Source organism: Numida meleagris, chromosome 26 (genome assembly GCF_002078875.1).
Source record: "Numida meleagris isolate 19003 breed g44 Domestic line chromosome 26, NumMel1.0, whole genome shotgun sequence".
NCBI lineage: Eukaryota > Metazoa > Chordata > Aves > Galliformes > Numididae > Numida > Numida meleagris.
The window spans coordinates 1,984,449-1,997,374 of NC_034434.1; the positions used below are offsets into that span (position 1 = coordinate 1,984,449).

Consider the following 12,926-nt stretch of genomic DNA (forward strand, 5'->3'; position numbering starts at 1 on the left):
GACAGACCTGTCCTGCTGAAACCAAGAGGCAAAACAGAAAGGCTGATCCCCAAAGTGCTTCTTGTTCTGGGGGGGGGGAAGTCTCTGCTTTGCTTTGGGTTTTTGCCCTGGTGACAAATTCACGACGGAGTGGAATTTAGGGCTCATTAAAGCTGCTTATTTGGGATTTGACTCTTTAAAGAAAGGTGGTCAGAAAATGGCACATCTGAGGAACTGCTCCGAGTTATGGACAGCACCCGAAACGCCGACCCTTCTGCTTGCCAAGAGGAGGAAATCCCTCCCGGGGAACAACACGACGAGAAGGGGAAAAGCTGCTCCAAAAACCTGCAGGAACAGCCCTGCCCTGAATAACGGCTCAGCAATGAGCAACTACAGCCCGGAGAGCAGCGCACAGATAAACTTCAGCAGCACGCTCTGCGTGAGATAAAGCACGAGCCCTCCTAAGAACCTTATCCATTTCCAGCAGAGCTATCCTCGCCAACCGGGGACCCTATCTACGAAGCAGCAGCCCACCCTGGTGTTAACAGCTCCCCGCAGCCCGGGAGCCCAGCACACATCCTGAGCTGTGCAGCAAGGATGCAGCCGTGGGGGCAAGGCTCCTGCTGCCCGAGGAGCAGAAATGGGCACATCCCAGAGCTCAGCCTGCCAGCACCTCGGGCTGGCCTCTGCTGTGCAAAGTGCGAGCTGCTCGAGGCCAGAACAGCTACAGAAACCATTTCCACCCCAAAGAGCCCAAAGTCTGCAGGACCACGTACACAGCAAGGAAAAGCCTGAAGTGAGTGAAGTCTGCGAGCCTTGCAGACATCACTGGAGCTGAGCTCAGGAAGGGAGCTGACAGCTTTCAAAACCCAGAAGATATTTAAAGAAGAGTCATTTTCATCACTTGGAGGGCAGCGAGGCGCTGGCACTGCTGCCCAGAGCTGGAGGTGCCCCATCCCTGGAGGTGCCCAAAGCCATGGATGGGCCCTGGGCTGCCTGAGCTGCTTGGGGGCACCCAGCCCACAGCAGAGGGCTGGAACTGGATGGGCTTTAAGGTCCCTTCCAACCCAACCATTCCGCGACTCATTCTATGAAAAATCTCAGAAGTTAGAGCACGCTGAAGCCCTGCTTCGAGGGCATGCACCAGCCCCAGGTGTCCGAAAGGAACTTCTCCCACCAGCAGCACCTTTTCTCACCCGGTGCCCCTGAGCCAGACCCAGAGCCGAAGGCTGCAGGGCCAGCAGCACCACAGGGACACGCCACTGCCCGGCACAACAGCACTGCAGAGCCCTCGTTCTGCTGCTGCTGCAGCCAAACACCTGCAAGCCACACACTGCGCTCTCCGCCTGGGAAGGCTGAGGTCCTGGATTAAGCCCGGCAGCCCAAACTCTTCATGCCCCGGTGCAAGGTTTCCTTGCAACGACGGGTAAATAAAAGCGGGGCTGGAAACAACGCACCCTATTGACAGCGGTCTGGCGGCTGAGAGGAGCAAAGCAGATGCTGGGGAGCACACAGCTGTGCCTGGGCAGCGCTCAGCCCGGCGCGCTGCGTGACAGATGACATCACAAAGGAGCACCAAAAGGCTCCTGGTGCCAGGGGATGAGCTGTGCTGCAGGGCTGAGTGCAGGAGCGGGTCAGCAGCTGCAGCCCCAGCACCAGCTCACCGTGCCGGCTCAGCACGGATGCTGGGCTGACCCCCCTTCCCCACCCNACTGCAGAAAAAGTTAGGCCTCTTATACTTTTCTTGATAGCAGAGAAGTCCCCAGTAATCCAGAGCTGACTTCCTTCACCCAGTCTTCCTTCTCCGAACCAAGGCTCAAGCCACTCTTTCATTGCACTGAAAGTGTCATGTTAACTCCTTCCACCCCCCCACCCCCCCCATCCCCGCAGCTCCTGGGATCACGAGCCTGGAGCTGATGCTTCGATTCACATGGGCTGCAAATCCCAAAATAAACGGCGGATTGGCAGATCTGCTCGCGGCTGGGGGCGGGGGGCTGCTACTAGCCACACGTTGGGAGGAAAACAGAGGGAGCAGGAATTTCTGCCATGCTTGCAGAGGCACGGGATGCATTTGCACACTCCGGTACGCATCCCTGCGTGCAGCCCCTGCTCTCACAGCCAGCACGAGGTGCCCGGGGGAGCAGCCCCTTCCTTCCCTGTTATTTAACCTGCAGGGGTGGCAAACCCTGGCTCGTGTCACTTGAAAATGAAAACTCAACACGCACGAGCCATCTAAGCGTTACCTCTGAAAGGTGATCAAACACCAACAGGTTTAAAAAAAAAAGCGTGATTTCATTTGAATTACTCAATTAAAACGGAGAGACAGCCCTGTGAAATAACATCAGCCTGAAAGGCTCTTCATAATTCATAAGCAGCTTCCTTTTCATCTCCTTTGTGCACTTAGCTCTTCCGAGGAGCTGACAGATGAAGGAATACGGGCAGTGATCTCACCAACTGCAAGCACTGCCTAATATGGAGCGAGCTGAGAAACTGCACGGAGCTTTAAGTCGTCTAGCCAAGGAGCGAGGAAACCTCCTTCCAGTTCAAAGACAAATGCTTCTCAGGAGAGAGCTGCGAAAGGAATCGTTTCAGAAATGTGTTTTTCTTCATTGTTGTTCAGCTTTCATCTGTGCTATGGAGTGCATCCTTGGAGGCCTGGGACGTGAGACACCGAGACCAGGCAACGAACGCTGCACGCCAGCAGCTCTGCAAAGGAGATGGGGAAAGGGGAGGGCGGTAACACTAAGGGCAAATCCTAAGCAATGAGATGGCGTGACTCTTCACAAACTGCATTAAATAGGAATAGAAAAGTTGGGTCTGAAGGCACAGGAGCTCAGGGAATTGTCAGTAGATGTCCCTTACCAAGCCAGCCTCTCCCCAGCTCAGAGCACTGCATGCCCTCACCAGCTGGTACGGGTCTCCAGGGCACGCTCGCTGCGAGAGAAAAGCCCAGGGATGCTCCCGTGCCGGCACGTTCCTCAGCATTGCTGAGAATTAAACTAACAGAATTGGCCATCCCAAATCAGCTTAGGCCCGGCTCAGCAGCTGCCTCCGCACAGGGTGGCAATTAGGAGGGCAGATTATCCGGGCATTGCTCCGGGCCCACCCTGAGCAGCGAGAGCAGCCGGCCCCAGGAGACGGGCGGTGCTTGTGCCCAAAGAACAGGGCCCTGCAAACAGGAACCTGCTGGGAACGGCCTGGGGAGCACGAGCAGCGCTTTGCACCTCAGCAACACGAAGCCCACAGCTTGCACCAACCCCCTCACCTGGAACCACGCACCTCGGGCTCAACCCGCTGCCATCGCTTTCTTCCGTCCCGCATCTTTCACCCCTTCCTACCTCTTCTTTTTACCCTCTGACCTGGCTGGCCAAGGGGAACGCAACGTCCTGCAGCACTGCAGCACCACGTCCCCTCCTCTGTGCCGTCCCAGGAGCTCAGGTTGGGGCTGGAGCTGCACAGCTCCCTTCCCGTTCTGCGCCGCGATGCAAAGCTCGGGCCGTCTCCAAGCCCGCTGACTTGAGCTAGATTAAAGCCCCGATCAGAGGGGCTTACACAGCAGCAAAAAAAAGGAAGCGATGGTAGTTTTAGAGCTTGCCCTATCTGCTTCATGAAGGGGAGGAAGGGAAGCCTCTTTAGCAGAGATTTACCAGGCTACTTTCGGATTTCTTCCCAGCCCCCTGCCAGACTACCTTGCCGTTGTGCCTTTCGGAGCTCTGAGATGGTCGACGGGTAGATAAACTCTTCCTCCACCAAAATCCTTTCTTGGGAAGCCTTTAAGCAGTTGAACACATAGAGCGGATCAAAGAGAAGGCAGAAGATCTTATTTACCAGCTAATTCTCTTTGACTCTTCCCATCCCAGCTCAGCCCGACCTGCTGGAAATCAGAGCATCTTCCCTGCTGCTGCAGGTTCCAAGTTGGGCTCACAGGCTCCTACCTGGGAACAGAGCACAGTGGCAGCCCCGTGCTGCCCCGCACTGCCCTCCCGAGCCCTGCTGTGAGCAGAGGTGTGCTCCGGGGGGCTGCACGTGGCAGGGGAGCAAAGGAACCCTTCATGTGAGCTCACATGCAGGAGGAGCTGGCGGCTCAGACACCAGGCCGGCGTGTGCTTTGTCACCGCTATCTCACGCGTGTCACCGTTTGCTCTGACACTGTATGCAACAACAGTGCTAAGCCCAAGTCAGCGTGGTCTGCAGCAGACTGCTTTCCAGCAGTGCCTGGACGGGGAGAGGGAGAACAGCAGAGAGAAGCTCTATGAATTAAAGCCACTCAGTGGCACGGCAGCACTCTGCCCCATCAGCAGCCTCCTTTACCTTCCGGCAAATCACACCGTGGGCAGCAGGAAAACGCTTTTCTGGCAGACTGCACCGCCCGAAGGAAAAGCGGGCAGCCACCCATGCACCCCCCGACTGCTGCACTCTGCTCCGCCGCTCGCGTGGAGCAATTACAAGGCAGCTCCCGAGAGCAGCAGCCATGGAAGATCCCTTCTCGCTGCAGTCAGAGGCACAAGGAGCCTGGCGGGGCTCATCTGCTGGGGGATGCTGCAATCTGCCACGAGCAGGACTGGTAGCGCAGCCAGCAGTTTCTCCCGGTTATCGCAATTCCCCTCCTTCGTATGAGGTTAGAAGCAAACTGACAGGGCTTCTTTCACACACCAGCGAGCACAACACATCGCAGGGCACGGCACGGCCCAAGGCTCGCTCCCTTACCCTGCACGGGGCCAGGCTGGGAGGGCACCGAGCAGCATCCCAGCCCTCCCAGGCAGAGCTCCAGCAACGCGGGCCCGTCCATCCGAGGGGTGACAAACACCCCCGGGCTCGCTGGGTCAATGCCCCCTGAGCGAGCAGCCCTGCTCCCACCTCCACACGAGCTCTCCTCGAGCACCGTCTCCATCTTACTGCTCTGCAGCGCAGCCGCGTGCTGTAGGACCCAGCAGAGCCTGCTGGCCCGAGAACCACAGCCCTGCTCATTTGGTTTCTCCGCAGGCTCCTGTCGTGGCACACATACAGCAGCATCCATTTGCTGCGCCGTAGCCACGGGCTCAGAGAAATGTCTGAAGCCTGGCGCAGGATCGAGCACAGCCCCGAGCCCCCCGCGCAGCGCACAGACCAGCAGCGTGCTTCGCACTGAAGAGCTTACGCTCAGTGTTCTGCATTTAAGTGGGGGGAAAAAAAAAAAGAATCCACAGTAAAAAGGGAAACCAGGATCCCCTGCAGCACTCAGCCACCTCCCTTCCTTTCTCTGCTGCTGCCTTCCACCGCTGCTGCAATGCACAGAGCCCTCTGGGACGCAGGCTGCTTTTGGAGGAGCCCCATGCTGCACCGTGCAGGAGCTGCTCGTGCCAGCTGGGCTCAGGGTGAGCAGGGAGCATCCTGCACAGCAGCTCCCTTCCCCTGCCCCGCTGCGTGCTGAGCAGACAGTGCCACTGGTCCTGGGCCGCAGTGATGCTGACACAGAGCGCAACCAGAAGCCCCACAGCTTAACGCGATGGAACGCTGCTCACACCTGCACATGGATGGGGAGCCCTGGGTACACGTGGCTGCCTTGCACCTCAGCCACGATGCTAACACACGTGCACGCCTCACCAACACAAGCTGTGTGGCCGTGGATCACCTCGCCCTGGAGCTGCACCCTGAGCCCAGCACCCTCCTGGAGACCTGCTGCTGAGCCACCAGGAACGGGGCTGCTGCTGACTTTGATCTCAGCCCCTTGTCTTTCTTTGATTTCACGGCGCTGACAACGTGTGCTGCGCCCTGACAGAACGGCCTATGCAGGAGTTCTCTGAATATTCAAAGCTGCCACCGTAATGAAGATATTAAGAACAAAAGATGCTCCGTGGCACGGCTCCAGCCTATGAATGGGAACGATCCTGGTCCGAGCAGACAGGACAGAGCCACGAAGGGGCTTGTGGACGCAGGTTGTAGGAGATTTTCTCAGGGCAAGGGAAACATTCAAACGATCTCCTTGGGCTGGGTCTTCGTTTCTGAAGTTATTTTGAGCTGTTTCAACACATGGCTAGAAATTAAAACGATGACAGCAGCACCATCTGCTCCAGCTACTGCCACGGCACCATGGCTGGCATCGCTCTCGCAGTGACACAAAGCCTGTCCTAGGGAAGGAGCCGAGCCAGGAGAGCTTTCCTGGGAGCGCTGCTGTGCTGCACCAGAGCCTGCAGAGCTCCCAGCTGCAAGTGTTCACGATGCAGATGTGGCTTCCAGCAGGGAGGCTTCTGCTACCGCTCGAGGGGCAGCGATGAGGCTGGGAGGGTGCCAGGGCCATTCCGTTAAGCCACGGTGAGAAGCCCAGGGCGAGCAAGCGGCTGACACGGGGAGGAACACTCAGCCTGCCCAAAAAAGCACAGGTTTCCTTGGCTGTGGCCTCCACAGCCTCCTGCAGCGCAGCAGCACCAGGGCTCGCTTCCCCATGCCACCACTGCCCGCTGCTCGACACCCAAACCTTCACCCCATAACGTCCAGTTCCAGCATCCCAGACAGGAGTGCACCAGAACGCAGCAGGATGCCCCACCAGGGCAGCCCCCGTAAATCAAGGGGAGAGAAAGTCACGCATCCTCAACACACGGGTACCTTACCCTGGAAAGAAGGAAACGTGACAGCTCTCAGCCTCAAGACAGGGGCTCTCCAAGGCCTTGTCCTCACCCCAACAACCACAGCCAGGCAGCACCCTGTCTCGCCTCCATTCTACCTTCATCCAGCCACAGCTGTGAAACCCCTATTCCACTTCCCAGCCCGAAGGCTAAAAGATGAGCAAGTTTAAAGACCAGAATCCACGCGCACTTCATCCTCGTGGCAGCGAGCTGCAAGCCCACCATGCGCCCATCTTCCCTTCCGCAGGGATGAACTGTCAGGGTTGTCCACATTTAAGGCCGCCCCAAGTCTAGGAATTGGGGCTCAATCTTCCCCAGCACGCTCGTTAAAAATAAACGAGGTGCAATCAATCTCCTCCGGGGTTTTATCCCCTTCCAGCTCTAAATGCAGCGCTGCTGTCACAGTTATGATATGTGTGAAGGACAGCCTGCTGCAGAGCCTCACTTCTTGCCTAAAATAATATTGCTCCTGGTCTCCGGTTACGGGGGATCCATTCATGCTCTGTAAGGTCACAGGCTCTCTCCAGTCACTAACACAAAAGCTGCAAGGAACGGGGCTGCCCGTATTGCAGCCCTGCCGCTTCCTATCGCGGCACGTTGAGCGGAGGCAGCATCAGAACAGGCTCCGGCCACACCTCGAGCCACCAGCAGCGCTTTGTCACGCCTCACCGAGGCAGGGAGCAGCTGCTGGAAGATGCTGGCGCTGCTCTCAGGCTCAGAGCACGCAGCAGCAAGGCAAGGCCACTGCAGCCCCCCCCCAGGCCCCCCATCTCACGGGACCGGGTTTGGGATGCACGCGGGAAGCAGTGCTGTTATTCGTGCCCAGCAGAACACACGGTGCCAGCGCCTCGTGATCCTCAGCTCCAAAGCCCATTTCACACCCGCTGAGCTCCCTCCAGCACTGCCCAGCTCCCTCCTGCTGGTGACACCTCGCTGCATTTCACCCAGGCTGCTCCAATGAGCAGAGGCAAGGCGCTTCTCCTCCGAGCACCAACACTGCGACAGACACAGCACGGAACGCTCCCATTGAAGGACTTGAAACAAGCACCACGAGGCTCCTGGGTACTGACAGAGCACGCAAACCCAGGGAGTCAAAAACCCCTCCATAAGGGAAGAACGGGAGCAAGAATAACCGAGGAAATATGTTCCGGAGCTGAGCAGGGACCTCAGACAACCATGACAATAAACCCTATTATTAGGCACAAAAAAAGCACTGACATATTTGGGAGATTAAGCATTAAGAAGCGCTTTCACACTACGCAGTCTTTATAACTCTCTTCCTCTCCAGCCTGGAGGGGAGGGAGGAGGCAATTCAGCTAGCACGGAATTAGGGAGAAAGCAAAATGCATGCAAAGCAGGCTGCAAAACCTTCACCGAACAGGGGTGTGCTGACAACAGCTCGGCAGCGCTGCAGGTTGGGTCCTGGGGCAGTGACCCTGCACGCCCAGCCCCTGTAGCACTGCACAGCACGGGCTGGGTCTGCCCACGAGGGCTGGAACAGGACAGGGGAGATGGATGGGGAAGAAGGCAACAGGGCAGCACGCGTGTTGCTGGAGCGTTCACCTGCTCCCATGCACGCCCAGCAGCAGCATTTACCTCTTCCATGTACCCACCAGGCTCCCCATTACCAAACCATAGAAGCCAAGGGAAAGCACGGAGTTCCCTGCCCAATTTGGAGATGCCCGCTGTTAAAAGCCATGGCTACAAACCCCTCTAGCTCGCTCTAGGGCAGCACCCTCTGTTGTGCTCAGGAGGCAGCGGGTGAGAGCCACATCAAGAAGTAACTCCAGAGGGCCCAGCTCACTGGGAGGAAGTCTGCCCTTGAATTCAAAGTCAAGGGGAGCAGAAAGCGAAGCACAAAAGGCAGCTCTGCCTCCGGGCAAATCCCAGCCCTGGGCTCGCTCACACCACCAGCAGCTGTGTGACACAGCTGTGCAACCCAGCTCCACCACACACCTCACCCCCAAAGGTAACCGAGTCCCAGCAGTGCTCATCCCATCGTGCACAGGATCTGCAGTGGAAGGGTAATAAAACACTCAGCACCTGCCCGGGGCCGTCAGCACTTTGCACTGAGAAGGGAACCTGAGCCCTACCTGCACCTCTGCATCACGCTTTCTCTACATCTGACCGCACCAGGTTTTCAGAGAACTGCTGTGTTTTTACACCAAAGCTCCTCCCAACAGCTCACAATGAAACACAACCCTGAGCTGCAGGGTCTGCAGAGCCGCAGATGCAGCTCTGTGCAGCTCAGCCCTGGGATACCTGCCCTCCTGGGAGAGCCTCTCCCTGCACACCCCTCCTGGCACCGCTGTGACCTCACGCTGACTGCACCACGCACGTGCTCACCTTCAATTCTGCAAACCAGGGCAGGGCCATTCTGCCATCCCGAAGCTCAGCACGAGCACATTTCCAGCCTGGCTGCGGCCGTGCAGGCACGCTGCCCAGCACCTCGAGGCCTCCAGGGCTCCCACAGCCACCACCACTGCACCTCTGGGCACGGGGATCGAGGGAGAGGCCGGGACACCTATCCCTGCTCAGCGCCCAGCTGACTTTGCTCCATCTCTCTGGCTCTCTTCTCGGCCAAGCGTGGATCAGACACAAGGAGAAACGTTTCTCATGCAGGAAAGAGCTTCACCGCCCCGAGCACCCCCTGCTTCTCCATTTGCAGCTTCAGAAGCGCACCCCCAGCACTTCTTTGCAATGCATGAAGACAGTGCCATAAAAACGGACCTCCCGGCCAGCACAAACACGCACGGCGCTGAGCTGGACCCCGGTTCAAGGGTGACAGAAGAGACCCCCTCAGATCGGAGCACCTCGAGGAATATTTCACTTTGCAGCAGGGGATTTCAGCGCCAATGAGATCCAGCCAAAATTCAAGCGGGTGCTTCCAGGCTGACAGCCCGGGCTGGGAGCTGGTGGGAGCCGCAGGGCGCAGCAGCACGGAGGGGAGCTGCAAGCAGCACACGTTAAACAAAGCCATGAGCACGAGGGGTTCGGTCACGCTCTGCTAAACGCTGAAGCTCTTCCACGAGCAGCGGAGCTCAGGGCAGCCCCATGGACCTGCCCCACCTGCCCCTTCAGAGCCCCCCACCGCGGCTCCCAGGGCCAGGCACACGCTGAGCAGCCCAGCGGGTGGCATTGAGGCTCATTAGACTTGCAAAGGAAATCCACTCGTGTCTCGGGGCACAAATGCAGCTCTCCCAGCCCCCAGAGTAAACTGCGTGTGTTTCCCGCAGGTGCTCGCAATGAAAAGCAGCCCAGAACCCGCGGGTTTCTGCGTGAAGCAAAGCTCTGCTCGCACGTGGAGGCCCATCCTGCCACATTCGATCCCTCAGGACACAGCTGCGCTCACCTCAAAAGAACAGCTCACGAGGTTCCCTGAGGGGCCACGGCTCCCTGCTGCATCCACCGCACCCCGAGGCCGCCTGCAATGACTGCTTGGGATCGAGGGCTGCTCGGAAGCCAAGCGGGAGCAATGCAGCACAGAGCAGACAGCGAGGGGCAACCAATGCAGGTCGGCGAGGGCACGGCAGGGCTGCCTGCCCCTGCACGGGATGCTCCCATCCAGCATTGGTGTGAGATGAATGGGGACATCCCCGCGTTGCTCCGCACGGATTAGCGATCCGGCTCCAGTTACTGCTGCAGTTTCCTCCTTTCTTTTCTTTTCAGGGCCCTGCCAAGAACCCGCAGCTTCCAGCACTGCAAGGCTGTGCCTGCAAGCCCCAGAGACAGCGCCAGCCTGCCCTGAGCCCAAACACCGTGGTTAACCACAGTGCCTGAGGAGGGGGGGGAGCAAGGATTGCGCTGGAGGGGCAGAAAAACCTAGAAAGCCACCTAGATGGGATTGCAACGCTGCAAGAGATCCTCTGGGAGCTGCTGCCTTTCTCCCGGGACATCAGCAGGCAAGGTGCTGAGCCCGCTGCTCCCTGCCACCTGGCCGAGGGGCAGGCACACGAGGCTGAGCAAACTGGAAGATACTGGGAGCTGGACGGGAGCCAGCGCCCTGATTCTTTCTCCACCAATTCATCAAGTGTCAGAGCGCCGTTAGGTTGCTAGAGCTAAATTAGCAGCCCTCCCAACAGCCAAGCCTCGGTGGAGCACAGGGTTGGCAAAATACCCTCACTCTGCTTGAGACAAACCCTCAGCTACGGCTTTGCCTCGAGCTTCACAACAGCATTCCTATTGGGAAAGCAGGGAACCAAGTGCCACCCCCAGGCACCTCCCTTCAGGCACTGCTCCCTGATCCAGCTCTCGGGGCCCTGCAGACCCGGAGGGATGTGGATGGAGGCCTGATTGGGGAGCAACAGGCTAAATGCAAATGCGGGGTGCTCTGAAACCAGCAGCAGCAGGGGATGCCCACCTCACAGCACCACGCATCCCTGGGCGCATCCAGCCCAGGCTTAGTGTGAAAGAAGCAGCGGCTGTGTCACATTTCCCTCATTTTCAGCCTGGGAGGAGTCGTCTCCTGGATGACAGAGCACAGCCCTGGTTGCCCGTGGCTTTCAGGAAGGAAAATGAGAGAAAGCTGCAGTGCTGCTGCTCAGGACAGTGACAAATATCTTGGCTTGTCCCAGCTGGGCAGTGCTGGAAATGCGGTTTATGAAGCACAGAGGGCACGGGCAGCTTGTGTGAAAGGCTGGAGGGGCTGGAGGCAGCGGGCAGCAAGGCTGCCCAGGAGCACGGGAGGAAAGGAGGGAGGGGGAGGGAGCCCAAATGAGAAGCCCGACCTGCAAATACTTAAAGCAGTATTTCAAAAGGGTGAGGAATGAGGGAGGGAGAGACAAAAGCCTGAACTACTGCCTTTGTCACCCGCATCCTGCCACCCGCATCCCCTCCCGGGCAGCTCCCAGAGGGGCTCACACACACAGGTGCTGCTGCTCCTGCCTTCATCCCAGCGAATCCCAGGCGATGAAGAACAAAAGTCCCCATCTCACCCACGGTGCCACCTGCCCCTCCTGGTGCAGCCAGCGGGCACAGCTCACCGCTCACCTCTGCACCGGACGGCAGCGCTTCTGCAACAAGCACACCTAGAAGCTGCTGACGAGCAGCCCTCGGACAGGAGCAGCCTCCAAAGCACTGCAAGCACGCCTTGCACTTTCACTCATTAACACGGGCAGATCTGATTTAGCCCAGGTTTCCCAGGGGTCAGCGTCTGGCCGCTCTGCTGCACAAGATGCAGACAGCCCCACAGCGCTGCACGTCTTTCATTTTGAGCTCTGCCTGCAACGTTTATCCGTCCTAGGATCCTCTCCTGCTGCACGCAGCCCTTACGGAGCACAGTCCCAAGCCACCAAGCCGTGCACCCCGTCCTTGTGCCACGCAACAGCCGGGTCTCAAAAAGCAAAGCCCACCCGCACCTTGATTCCAAAGCCTCGTCTACAAGCCCTCCCCTCCACGGGCACGCGGAGGATGACGGAGAGGAGCAGCCAGCACCATCACTGGGGGTAGAGCAAGAGCGCGAAGACCCAGCGCCGTTACCAGGTGTGAATTACCTCCCTGGGAAACCCTCCACGTGCTGCAGGTGAGCCAGCCAGCACCCTGCTTTCCTCCTTCAGCTGCTCCTCCTGCATAAAGCACCAACACCTTGCGTTCCAAGGGGGGAACAAAGCGTAAGCGGGATCGGTTATTTCTCATTTCTAGAGGAATCGGCATTTTCACGCACAGCATTTGCACGCTGCTTTCCTGCAGAGCAGCCAGGAACGGGTTGGATCGATCTTAAAAAAAAAAAAAAAAAAATCGAACTGCAAAAGGAAACGCCTTAAACACTCGGAATCGGAGATACTGGTTGAAAAAGAGAAAAGGGGGAGGGAGGGGGGGGATGAAAATGCATTGGCGGATGCCGGCCGGCGCCCATAGGATGGCCGAGCGATTCCAGGTCGGGAATTCCGCACCGGGCGTCGGAGCCGAGCCCGGGGAGCGCGGGGACACGGAGCGGGGACACACACGGTGCGGGGACACGGAGCGGGGACACACACGGTGCGGGGACGCGGCTCCACCCGCGCACGGAGCGGCACGGCGCGCAGCAGCGAATGGAAGGGGCACGGCCGCGCCCTGCAGGTGCCATAGCAGCAAACCCCCCCCCCCCCAGCACCGCGCCCATAGCCCCCACCCTCACCTGCACGCCCAGGTGTGCCGCCCAGGGACCACCCCGCGACGGGGGGAGGCACAAAGAGACAGCGCTCAGCGAACGGGAGCGGCCCCGGGACGGCAGCGGGGGCGCGGGGCGGGGAAGGGCTGCGCGATCCCGGCGTCACGCACCCCCCGGAGCTCGCGGGGATGGGGGGCACCCCACGGCCGGGCACCCCGCCCTGCCCCCCCCCCATCCGACCCCGCGGGGTGCGGGGA

The 12,926-nt window shown here is 58.9% G+C and overlaps 1 protein-coding gene across 21 annotated transcripts in view; it reads right to left on the reverse strand.

Moving 5' to 3' along the window:
• Positions 1–12,280, reverse strand: part of MAPT (microtubule associated protein tau) — a 35,402-nt gene extending 23,122 nt beyond the window's left edge. For 4 of the 21 annotated variants that reach the window (XM_021377755.1, XM_021377749.1, XM_021377748.1 and 1 more), the window contains exon 1: positions 1,437–1,542. Coding sequence is in view for 11 of the 21 variants with exons in the window: in XM_021377741.1 (XP_021233416.1) it covers positions 12,074–12,248 (175 nt within the window). In the remaining 10 variants the exon portion in view is untranslated. Of the gene's footprint in view, positions 1–1,436; positions 1,543–3,807; positions 3,909–12,073 lie in introns of those variants that run through there. The other 17 variants (XM_021377740.1, XM_021377737.1, XM_021377738.1 and 14 more) reach the window with 11 other exon arrangements.